The 13,102-nt window shown below is 47.6% G+C and overlaps 1 protein-coding gene across 7 annotated transcripts in view; it reads left to right on the plus strand.

Annotated features, from left to right (window-relative positions):
* Positions 1-13,102, plus strand: part of syne1b (spectrin repeat containing, nuclear envelope 1b) — a 415,064-nt gene that overhangs the window by 106,503 nt on the left and 295,459 nt on the right. For all 7 annotated transcript variants that reach the window (XM_080200097.1, XM_080200090.1, XM_080200089.1 and 4 more), the window contains 4 exons: positions 950-1,575; positions 4,865-5,044; positions 8,280-8,430; positions 10,751-10,909. In XM_080200097.1, the coding sequence (XP_080056223.1) occupies positions 950-1,575; positions 4,865-5,044; positions 8,280-8,430; positions 10,751-10,909 (1,116 nt within the window). The remainder of the gene's footprint in view (positions 1-949; positions 1,576-4,864; positions 5,045-8,279; positions 8,431-10,750; positions 10,910-13,102) is intronic.

Here is a 13,102-nt window from a genome sequence, read left to right on the forward strand (position 1 = left end):
CATAGAATCCTGAAGGAGGCCATTCAGCCCATCAAGCCTGCATCAACAACAATCCCACCCAAGACCTATCCCCGTATCCCTACATATTTACTCTGCCAATCTCCCTGACACTAGGGTCAATTTTAGTATGGCCAATTAACATAACCCGCATATTTTTGGACCATGGGAGGAAACCCATGCAGGCATGGGGAGAATGTGCAAACTCCACACAGTGGCCCGAGTCTGGAATTGAACCTGTGTTCCTGGCATTGTGAAGCATCAGTGCTAACCACTGTGCCACCATGTGGATCTTAGCAGCATCATTTACTGGACTACTAGCTTTGAATCTTTACAATGCAGATGGAGGCCATTCAGTCCATCGTGTCTGCACTGACTCTCTGACAGAATATCTTACCCAGGCCCTCTCCCCCACTTGATCCTCGTAACTCCACACATTTACCATGGCTAATCCAGCTAACCTACACATTTTGGACACTAAGGGGCATTTTAGCATGGCCAATTCATCTAACCTACACATCTTTGGATTGTGGGAGGAAACCGGAGCACCCGGAGGAAACCCAATGAATGTTGCCCAGCCAGCGGTGCCCATGTCCCATGAATGAATAAAAATAATAATCAAATGGTAAAAACAATATAAATATTTAGGTTTGATTGGGCGCAGAGAGTGCACACAGCTCTCATAGTCAATATTATGAGAAATCAGCATGCTCACTTCACTTGCCTTTTCTTTAAGTGTGAATCAGTTCAGTCACACCAGGAGGGAAAAATAATCTACGAGGGAAATCAGTGGACTGTGGCGACCTCACACTTGGGCAACGGTCAACAACATGCCTGATGGGCTGCACTCAGATAGGCCGCATGTTGCTAATCTATCCAAAGCTTTGTATATCTGTAACAGAGCTTCTATCCTTTTGGGTTAACCCTTTGTAACTCCTGTCCCAATGTGCAGGACCAGGCCGGGGCAGTCGAGCAGCAGTGCGCTGAGCAGCAGAACCTGAAGGATCAGGTGGACTATCTGTGCTCCCTGTGTGAACCACAGGACCAGCATCTCCACAGCAGGACCGAGGAGTGCTTCCAGCTCTTCCAGGACGCCAATCAGGTCGTTGAGCGGCGGAAGGAGGTGCTGGGACAGCTGGCTTCCTTCCTGGAAACCCACAGGGCCGCAGGCAACGTGCTGCACCGGATCCGAAAGACCGTGGAGATGGCGACCAACTGGGACAAGGTGAAGACGGAGCTGCTGGACAAGGAGCTGGGCGGCGTGACGCCAGATATCAGGCAACTGGACTCCCAAGCCACGGCGCTTGATGCGCTCATCAGTAAAGCCCAGTGTCATCTGAAGGACGTGGCTTCGGACTCGAGGACCTCCTGCCGAGCCTTGGCGGAAGGGCTGGAGGCAGAGCTGGAGTCGGTCCAGAACCTTCTGGGCACCAAGCAGAGTGAGGCTGAAGCCCTCAACTCACTGTGGAAATCGTTCAAGGTGCGCAAGGAGCAGTTGTTGAAGACCATCGAAGACATTGAAGAAAAGGCAGACAATGAGGGTTTGAAAGAGTTGACTCTGCCAGCTCTACAACTCCGGTGAGTCTAAAGATTAACATTTAAAAGTTTTAAAGCTTATTTATTTATTAACACTGCAATGAAGTTACTGTGAAAATCCCCACGTTGCAGCGCCTGTTTGTGTTTTTTTTATTCATTCATGGGACACGGGCATTGCTGACTAGGCAGCATTTATTGCCCATCCCTAGTTACCCCTGACCTGAGTGGCTTGCTAGACCATTTCAGAGGGCAACTGAGAGCCAACCACATTGCTGTGGCTCTGGAGTCATATGCAGGCCAGACCAGGTAAGGACGGTAGATTTCCTTCCCTAAGGTACATTAGTGAACCTGATGGGTTTTTTCCGACAATCAGCAATGGTTTCATGGTCATCAGTAGATTCTTCATTCCAGATTGAGTTTTTTGAAGGGGTAACCAAGAAGGTAGATGAGGGCAGTGCAGTTGATGTTGTCTACATGGATTTTAGCAAGGCCTTTGACAAGTACCGCATGGTAGGTTGTTGCATAAAGTTAAATCTCACAGGATCCAGGGTGAGGTAACTAAATGGATACAAAATTGACTTGAAAGCTGAAGCCAGAGGGTGGTTGTAGAGGGTTGTTTTTCAAACTGGAGGCCTGTGACCAGCGGTGTGTCTCAGGGATCAGTGCTGGGTCCACTGTTATTTGTCATTTATATTAATGATTTGGATGAGAATATAGGAGGCATGGTTAGTAAGTTTGCAGATGACACCAAGATTGGTGGCATGGTGGACAGTGAAGAAGGTTATCTCGGATTACAACGGGATCTTGATTAACTAGGCCAGTGGGCTGACGAATGACAGATGGAGTTTAATTTAGATAAATGTGAGGTGATGCATTTTGGTAGATTGAACCAGGGCAGGACTTACTGAGTTAATATTGGCCGCTGGGGAGAGAGCAAAGAGATCTTCGATGCAGGTTCATAGCTCCTTGAAAGTGTAGTCTCAGGTGGATAGAGTGGTGAAGAAGGCATTCAGCATGCTTGGTTTCATTGGCCAGAACATTGAATACATGAGTTGGGACGTCTTGTTGAAGTTGTACTTTGGTATTGATAAGGTTTGGACATTGGTAAGGCCACACTTGGAATACAGTGTGCAGTTCTTGTCACCCCATTATAGAAAGGATATTATTAAACTAGAAAGAGTGCAGAAAAGATTTACTAGGATGCTACTGAGACTTGATGGTTTGAGTAATAAGGAGATGCTGGATAGATTGGGATTCTTTTTTCCAGAGCGTTGGATGCTTAGGGGTGATCTTACAGAGGTCTATAAAATAATGAGGGGCATAGATCAGCTAGATAGTCAATATCTTTTTCCAGAGGTAGGGAATCTATAACTGAACGGCATAGGTTTAAGGTGAAAGGGGAGAAATACAAAAGTGTCCAGAGTGACAGTTTTTTCACACAGACAGTGGTGAGTGTCTGGAACAAGCTGCTAGAGGTAGTAGTAGAGGCAGGTACAATTTTGTCTTTCAGAAAGCATTTAGACATTTACATGGGTAAGATGGGTATGGAAGGATATGGGCCAAATACGGGCAACTTTCATTAAACGGTTTCATTAAAGGGAAGTCGTGTCTGACAAATTTACTGGAGTTCTATGAGGATGTGTCTAGGGCGGTCGATAGAGGAGAGCCGGTGGATGTGGTCTTTCTGGATTTTCAGAAGGCGTTTGACAAAGTACCTCATAAGAGGTTATTGCAGAAGGTCAGGGGACTTGGAGTTGGGGGTAGGGTGTTAGCGTGGATAGAGGATTGGTTGTCAAATAGGAGGCAGAGAGTGGGGGTCAACGGGTGCTATTCGGATTGGCGGATGGTGACTAGTGGAGTGCCCCAGGGGTCGGTGCTGGGGCCTCAGCTTTTTACCATTTATATAGATGATCTGGAGGAGGGAACCGAGTGTAGGGTGTCGAAATTTGCGGATGACACCAAGATTGGGGGAACGGCAAATTGTGCGGAGGGTGTGGAGAGTCTGCAGAAGGATCTAGATAGGCTGGGCGAATGGGCCAGGAAATGGCAAATGGAATTTAATGTTGGCAAGTGTGAGGTGGTCCACTTTGGTAGGAAGAATGGTAGGAAGGACTATTACTTACGGGGCGAAAAACTGCAGCAGGCGACGGTGCAGAGGGACCTCGGGGTGCTTGTGCATGAGTCGCAAAAACCCAGCTTGCAGGTGCAGCAGGTGGTCAGGAAGGCGAATGGGATGCTGGCCTTCATAGCGAGGGGGATTGAATATAAAAGTAGGGAGGTCTTGCTGCAGCTGTATAGGGCGTTGGTGAGGCCGCAGCTGGAGTACTGTGTGCAGTTTTGGGCGCCGCACCTGCGCAAAGATATTTTGGCCTTGGAGGGAGTGCAGAGGAGGTTTACTAGGCTGATACCGGAGTTGAGGGGATGAACTATGAGGAGAGGCTGAATAAACTAGGCTTGTACTCGTTGGAGTTTAGAAGAATGAGGGGAGATCTCATTGAGACGTATAAGATGATGAATGGGATGGATAGGATAGAGGTGGAGAGACTCTTCCCGCTCAGAAAGGATAGTAGGACTAGGGGGCACAGCCTCAAGATAAAGGGGGGGCGTTTTAGAACGGAGTTGAGGAGGAACTTCTTCACTCAAAGGGTGGTGAATCTCTGGAATTCTCTACCCGTTGAAGTGGTGGAGGCTGCCTCGCTAAATATTTTCAAGAAGCAGGTTGATGGGTTTTTGATAAGAGAGGGGATTAAGGGCTATGGGGAGAGGGCCGGAAAGTGGAACTGAGCCACGACAGATCAGCCATGATCTTATTGAATGGCAGGGCAGGCTCGAAGGGCCAGATGGCCTACTCCTGCTCCTATTTCTTATGTTCTTATGTTCTTAACTTAGGTGTTTAAATAAAAGGGCAGCATGGACAAGTTGGGCCAAAGGGCCTGTTTCCATGCTGTAAACCTCTGAGATATATTTTATTGAATTCAAATTTCACCAGCTATTATGGCAGCATTTGAACCCGGGTCCCCAGAACAAAAACTGAATTTCTGGGTTAATTGTCTAGTGATAGTACCACTAGGCTATCACCTCCCCTGAGGTACGTTGAGGTAGAATTTAGCCTAGCCAATGTACCTAACCAACATGTCGTTCAGACTGTGAGAGGAAACCGGAGCACCTGGAGGAAACCCATGCAGACATGGGGAGAATGTGCAAACTTCACACAGACAGTGGCCCAAGCCGGAATTGAACCCGGGCCCATGGTGCTGTGAGGCAGCCACTGTGCCGCCCCACACTGACTTGCCTGAGCCTATTAACCGGAGAGTGTCTTTACTATCTGCAGGTTGCGGTTGTTCAGTCAGTTTGAGGAAGATCTCAGTGCCCAGCAGCACGAGCTGCAGTGGCTGACAGACAAAGCCAAACAACTGGCTCAGAAAGACAAGGCCTTGGCCGCGGAGGCCGAGAAGGAGATTAACCTGCTGGAGGCGACCTGGAATGACACCAAACGGCTGATCAGTGACATGTGAGTACAGCAACGGTGAACTGGGGAAATCTCACCCGATTCCTGACTAATTCCCAATATCTTTATCTTCAGCGCAACTAAATTCATCGCCACATGGGTAAAAATGTGCAGAATTCCAATCATTTGGAGTCATAGGGTGGGAGTTTACAGCCTCGCTCAGGTGAGATTAGAAATACCCCCCGAGGTTAGCGGAGATTTCCGTTGTCAGACCCTCACCTGTTCCGATTCTGTGGTGGGCACGGTGCTAGTGTTCCGGCCATAGAATCATCGAGGTTTACAGCATGGAAACAGGCCCTCCGGCCCAACATGTCCATGCCGCCCTTTTTATTAACCACTAAGCTAGTCCCAATTGCCCGCATTTGGCCCATATCCCTCTATATCCATCTTACCCATGTAACTATCTAAATGCTTTTTAAAAGACAAAATTGTACCTGCCTCTACTACTACCTCTGGCAGCTTGTTCCAGACACTCACCACTCTCTGTGTGAGAAAATTGCACCTCTGGACCCTTTTGTATCTCTCCCCTCTCACCTTAAACCTATGCCCTCTAGTTTTAACTCTGCTACCTTTGTGAAAAGATGTTGACTATTTTTTCTATGCCCCTCATTATTTTATAGACCTCTATAAGATCACCTCTAAGCTCCTATGCTCCAGAGGAAAAAGTCCCAGTCTATCCAGACTCCCCTTATAACTCAAACCATCAAGTCCCGGTAGCATCTTAGTAAAACTTTACTGCACTCTTTCTAATTTGATAATATCCTTTCTATAAAAGGGTGACCAGAACTGTATGTACACCGTATTCCAAGTATGGCCTTACCAATGTCTTATACGACTTCAGCGTCCCAGTGTTCTGACCAATGAAACCAAGCATGCCAAATGCCTTCTTCACCACTCTATCCACCTGTGACTCCGCTTTCAAGGAGCTATGAACATGTACCCCTAGATCTCTTTGTTCTGTAACTCTCCCCAACGCCCTACCATTAACTGAGTAAGTCCTGCCCTGGTTCAATCTACCAAAATGCATCACCTCACATTTATCTAAATTAAACTCCATCTGCCATTCGTCAGCCCACTGGCCCAATTGATCAAGATCCCGTTGCAGTTGGAGATAACCTTCTTTACTCTCCACCATGCCACGACAGATCAGCCATGATCTTATTGAATGGCGGGGCAGGCTCGAAGGGCTAGATGGCCTACTCCTGCTCCTATTTCTTATGTTCTTATGCCACCAACCTTGGTGTCATCTGCAAACGTACTAACCAGGCCTCCTAAATTCTCGTCCAAATCATTAATATAAATGATAAATAACAGTGGGTCCAGCACCAATCCCTGAGGCACATTGCTGGTCACAGGCCTCCAGCTTGAAAAACAATCCTCTATAACCACCCTCTGGCTTCTGTCATCAAATCAATTTTGTATCGATTTGGCTACCTAGCCCTGGATCCTGTGAGATTTAACCTGATGCAACAACCTATGATGCGGTAATTTAAATTGAATTACATTTTGGAGCACAAAATTGGTTGTATGTAGCTTAATTTTGCACCGGCTTTCAATTATTTATAGAGTATTTCTCCTGATCACAACACAGATTTGTATTTACTGCATTCATTTTCGAAATGTTGGGTCTACAACAAGGCTAGCAATTGTTTACCCACCTCCAGCCGCTCTCGTCCAACTGACTGGCTCTCTGGGTCACTGCAGAGGGTGTTAAAGAGCCATCACTGTCGGAATGGGGACTGGAGTCACACACAGGGTCGTGGGTTCCATTCGTTAAAAGGTCCCTGAGAACTCACTCCGTGTCCACGCTGTTTGATGCTGGTCTCTCATTTCTGCATTGATTCACTCAATTCACTCGGAGAGGTCCTGTAGCGCCCCCTACCTTTGAATCAGAAGCTTGAGTCCAATGTCTCACTGGCTCCGGAAGGAGCTGTTGTAACATGGTCCCAAGGGCTGATAAACAGCTCGGGAAATCTTTGCCCACTTCCCCCAACACCGCCACCCCCCCCCCCCCACCCCCCCCCCCACCACCCCCCGGCAACTGTTCCCTCCCGCAAAAAGGATAAAATGATGAGTAGATGTGCTTAGAACAAGAACTGAATTGAATTGACACGATGGCACAGTGGTTAGTACTGCAGCCTCATAGCACCAGGACCCTGGGTTCGATTCCTGACTTGGTCACCATCTGTGTGGAGCCTGCACGTTCTCCTCGTGTCTGCGTGGGTTTCTCTCTGAGTGCTTTCATTTCCTCCCACAGTATGAAAGGTGTGCTAGTTAGGTGCTAAATTCTCCCTTAGTGTACCTGAACAGGCACTGGAGTGTGACGACTAGGGGATTTTTATCGTAACTTCATTGCAGTGTTAATGTAAGCCTACTTGTGACACCATTAATAAACTTAAAGTTAGATTCTCAAACTGGCATCGGACACAGACTCTCTGGATAACTAGTCCAGGAGTATAACTAACAATCTATTGTTGCTGAGGGTTATTTGATAAATGTAACTTTGTTTTATATACAAGTTGGCAACAGAATAGGAAACTTTTGACGCTCCCTCCATATGACCATCCAATGACCACACCCTGCAAGTATATCTTGTGACAGTTGACATAGCAAAATTGATGGGAAATACTCATAACAATGGCAGTAATTCTACTTTAAGTTATTAGTGTCACAAATAAGCTTACATTAACACTGCAATGAAGTTACTGTAAAAACACCCTCGCCGCCACACTCTGATGCCTGTTCAGGTACACTGAGGGCGAATTTAGCACGGCCGATGCACCTAACCAGCACATCTTTGGGACTGTGGGAGGAAACCAGAGGATCCGGAGGAAATCCACGTAGACATGGGGAGGACGTGCAGACAGATAGTGACCCGAGGTCGGGAATTGAACCCAGGTCCCTGGCGCTGTGACACAGTAGTGCTAACCAATGTGCCACCATACTGCACATAGACAAGAAGAATGCAAGCTATACTGTGTGACACAACATCCCATGAAGTGGGTTTGGGGAGGGGTGGAAGGAGAGGGTCTCCCGATTGGCAAGAGGGAAATTGCCCAAGTTGTTTGCTCTGTTGTTGTGAGATTTCTCCCAGTTTTCCTGCAGGAAAATACTTCACGGAAATTCCACTGAAATCACAGATCTTTATTACAAGACTCTGGGTGGAGTTTGTGAGTGAAGGGTATTCATCCTCCCCTCCAGCTCCATGTCATTCCAGCTTACTGTTTCTTCCTTACAGCCAGGAACAGGGCTGCTTCCTGCTCAGCCTCATGAGGGACTATCAGAGCTCCCGGTCCATTCTTCTCAAAGTGATTGAAAATTCTGAAGCTGTAGCTGTAATCAAATCAAGCCTGTTGGACCGAGAAGACATCAAGAGAACACTGTCCAGGGTAAGTGTTGCCACATCCCATTAACTATCAGCTCCTGGAGCCCTGCAACATGTGTGGTTGGGGAAGCAAAGTCCAGGGAAATGGGGGGAGTGACAATCTTCCAGTGCACTGGCTGTGTACTTTTGTACGCAGTTAGTGCATTGGGAGATCAAGCGCATGTGCAATGGTGTCCTCTAGATGTCAGCAGCCGGCTTCCTGGCATGAATAGACACCATCCACTCCTCCTACTGGCGAGAATCACACATTGCCTCATTTTTTTCTCTAAGTGTGATAAGATTTGAATTTTTCTCTTGTCATAAGGTCTGAAACTCTCCTGCTGTCATGGGGACTTTTGGTATTTAGAATTCTTTTGGTAAAATCGCCTCCTATATGTCTCAATAAAGTTGCCTCATATTCTTCTAAACTCCAATGAGTACAGGTCCAACCTACTCACCCTCTCCTCATAAGAAAATTCCCCCATACCAAGCATCAACCTGATAAACCTTCTCCGAACTGCCTCCAATGCCAATATGTCTTTCCTTAGATAAGGGCACCAAAACAGTTCACGGCATTCCAGATGTGGTCTAACTAGTGCCTTGCGCAGTTTTAGCAAGACCTTCCTACTTTTATAGTCCACTCCCTTTGAAATAAAAGCTAACAGCTTCAGCATAAGTGCTACGTTGCTTTCTTGCCTCCTTCTTATTGGGTTGCTGTGGCTGGCCAGCTGGCAGTTCTGATTTGATTTTGATTTGATTTATTATTGTCACGTGTTAGGATACAGTGAAAAGTGTTGTTTCTTACGTGCTATACAGACAAAGCATACCGTTCATACAGAAGGAAAGGAGAGGGTGTGGATTGTAGTGTTGCAGTCATAGCGAGGGTGGAGAGAAAGATCAACTTAATACGTGGTAGGTCCATTCAAAAGTCTGACAGCAGCAGGGAAGAAGCTGTTCTTGAGTTGGTTGGTACGTGATCTCAGACATTTGTATCTTTTTCCCGACGGAAGAAGGTGGAAGAGAGAATGTCCGGGGTGTGTGGGGTCCTTGATTATGCTGGCTGCTTTTCCGAGGCAGTGGGAAGTGTGGACAGAGTCAATGGATGTGTTATGAGGGGAGGATGATCTCCTCTCACGGAACTAACATTCAACCACTCAAAGAGGAGTACTTCCTTTTCATAATCTATTTCCAGAGTGTGTACGATCTACCAGCAGCAATTTTTCAGTGGCTAAATCAAAATAACTACCTGCGACCATCTCGTTAACAGCAACAAGTGACACTTCATTTATCTAACTAGCAATGAACAGATTAACTAAACTATTAACCAACTGAACAAAACACTATTCTAATGGAAGGCTGTTTAGATAATTACATTTCCCACTTAAGAACAAAAAGAAAGTAGAATCTTTAGTCATACTCAAAACGCAGTCAGGTTTGTCATCTTCTCGAATTTTCTTTTCGTTTTTGCTGACTTCTACTGTGTTCCATTGGTATCTTTGCTTCTGAGATGAGATGGGGTTTTCTTTGAGATTTAAATATAGCGGTTACACTGGCAGAACAATTGTCTGTCTGTGTGTTTATCTCTGCCCCTAGCTGTTGTGATCTGAGGTAGCTGCTGACTGGTGGTCTTCTGGCAGTTTGGAGCCTGTTGTCTTTACACCCCTGATCACATCCCAAAATTCACACAATAGGATTGGCTTACAGGTTATCAAAGCCTCACATTCTAATCTGATAAGCTGCTGTGATTCAAATGCCCATTTTAAATTCATCAGTTCAAATTCAAAAACATGTTCTGATTCAAAGGCCAAAGCCGGTTACCAAAGCAACCCTGTTGTTTTTGCCTCTCAATGCAATGTTTCTTTCTGAGTATTGGGTGCACCTGCAGCTCTTTTATACAAAAATAAAATGAAACCACCTTTCAAACAGACAATTTTACAACTCCCAGCATTTTTACAACTTTTTGTCATTTTTTAATAATTTTTCATACACTAACTTAACAACAGATGGGAGGCTGGTTTGTGTGATGGACTGGGCTTCATTCATGACCCTTTGTATTTTCTTGCCATCTTGGGCAGAGCAGGAGACATACCAAGTTGCGATACAACCAGAAAGAATGCTTTCTACGGTCCACCTGTAAAAGTTGGCAAGAGTCGTAGCTGACATGGCAAATTTCCTCAGTCTACTGAGAAAATAGAGTGTGTGAGGTCCTTGATTATGCTGGCTTTATATATATGTGTGGATGATCCCCAGGCCTCCCAGTGGAGAAACTGGGTGGGAGTCACCTTGAGAGCTGAAATCAAGTGTTTAGTCATCGTGTCCCTGAATCTTTCTTGTCTGTTGGTCAGCACGAGGTGGCAAAGTCCGAACTGAACAGCAGTCAGGAGCAACTGGACGCATTCACCTCAAAGACCAAACAGCTGTTAGCCGAACTGAAGAAGATTCACGACTGCGAGCCGGCGCCACTCAAACAGGATCTGGACAGCGTGTTGGACCAGTGGCTAGATGTAAGGATAATCCGTGGTTACGTCATTGTGAGTCTCTCCTCTTGAAGGGAGGCAGAAGGGAAACCACCATGAGCATCTGTTGTTGTAGCCCCGCACCACCGCCCCCCCCGCCTTCTCGTTGACGGGACGGCCCGTGCGCTGGCTTTAGACGTCTCAAACCCCAAACCTCTTCCCGTCAGTGAACTGTCAGTTCATTCTGTTCAGGGGAAAAACGGGATGGTTCTGAAACCGTGAGGTACGAGTGTACAGGACACTCCTCATTCACTGGCCACTTGATAGCCAAGAGAGAGGGGAATGTTCCGATATTTTGGCCAAGTGTTGCCTCGGGCCGGGAGAGGCGGAGGGTGGCTCTGAAACAGCCTCGCCAACTTTTCCCACCCAATTTTCAAACACGTTACCAAAAAATAAATGGGAGGGCGTGGGTTCCCACGACATCATGCTTGAGTAGGGGGAGGGGGGGAGGGGGCTCTGATTAACCATGGCCATCTGTAACTTCTGTTTCTGAAGGATGGGGGGGTTGTTTTTAAAGGGTGGTCTGATCTTTTTGAAAAAATGGAAGGTAAAAAACAACCCAGGGAAGCGCCCCCCCCGCCCCTCCCCGTACTGCCCCCTGGCCCTGACAGGGTAGTGTTCAGGCATAACCCCTTCCCCCCTCTGGGGGCTGTACTCATCTGTGCACCTCTGGCAGATTGGGTTCTCCGGGTTTATTTATTTATTATTGTCACAAGTAGGCTTACATTAACGCTGCAATGAAGTTACTGTGAAAATCCCCCAGCTGCCAAACTCAGGTGCCTATTTGGGGACGCTGAGGGAGAATTTAGCAGGGCCGATACGTCTGACCAGCACGTCTTTTGGACTGTGGGAGGAAACCGGAGCACCCGGAGGAAACCCACGCAGACACGGGGAGAACGTGCAGTCTCTGCACAGACAGTGACCCAAGCTGGGAATTGAACCCAGGTCCCCTGGCGCTGTGAGGCAGTGCCACAGTGCCATCCCATCCTGGGGGACATGTGATGCCCTCACAGAAAGAGGAAGGGATGTTTGAATGTCGGGGGGGGGAAATATCCAGTGTAAAGATCTGACAATAAGAATCAAATCGATGTAAATGGGGATTACGACCTTCAAAGACGTGAATTTTCCTGGGGTGCGGGAGCGCACAATTGAGTGGCTAAATCCCACCAACATAAAAGCCATTTTGGGACTCGCGCTCGATATTCCGCCACCTCCCGCCACCCGTCCGCCATTCCTGCTCCCCCTCCCCAAATAAAACAGGAGCAGAAAATCCCGGCCTAAGTTTTCTCCAGAGTTTTATTTATTCTGATGACGTAATACATCATGAGCACAATGTCTCACCTGTTTCCACTTTATACGCACACAACTAGGAAACAAGTTAGCTTGTCAGCATTCAATTCCCTGCTTAAACACTCCTTGCCAATCCACTGTTTCCTTCCCTAACACTCCCGCTGGTCCATTTGCTGGAAAAGTGCTGGAAAAATTCCAGAACTTGTGGCTGGAATTCTCCAGCCTCGCCGTGGCTGGAATTCTCCGGCCTCGCCGTGGCTGAGATTCTCCAGACTCGCCGTGGCTGGGATTCTCTGGTCTCACTGTGGCTGGGATTCTCCGGCCTCCCCCGTGGCTAGGATTCTCTGGCCTCGCCCCTGGCCAAGGTTCTCCGGCCTCGCCTGCGGCTGGGTTCTCCAGCCTTGCCCGTGGCTAGGATTGTCTGGCCTCGCCGTGGCTGGGATCCTCCGGTCTCGCTGTGGCTGGGATTCTCCGGCCTCCCCCGTGGCTAGGATTCTCCGGCCTCGCCCCTGGCCAAGGTTCTCCGGCCTCACCCGTGGCTGGGATTCTCCAGCCTCGCCTGTGGCTAGGATTGTCTGGCCTTGCCCGTGGCAGGGATTCTCCAGCCTCACCACAGCTGGGATTCTCCAGTCCCGCTGCAGTGAATGTAGTTGTGTCTGAGCGTCAAGTTCTCTGTCGCCGCTGGAGACGGCAGTGGGGTGAAGGAGGTAAGAGAATCCTGGCCTATAACGTACACAGTTATTGGTCAAAGATCTCATATTTATTTACCCCTGACTGTTTCTGTGCTGACTAAGTTGTACGTCCGAGAGAATGATAGAGCTAGGAGATTGTTGGGGTACTTAGGGTGGTCATTTGGATTACGAGCTGTCTCTGTACATTCTCCCCTCACAG

This window comes from Carcharhinus amblyrhynchos, chromosome 12 (genome assembly GCF_965287045.1).
Source record: "Carcharhinus amblyrhynchos chromosome 12, sCarAmb.v2.hapA, whole genome shotgun sequence".
In the NCBI taxonomy this organism is placed as follows: domain Eukaryota; kingdom Metazoa; phylum Chordata; class Chondrichthyes; order Carcharhiniformes; family Carcharhinidae; genus Carcharhinus; species Carcharhinus amblyrhynchos.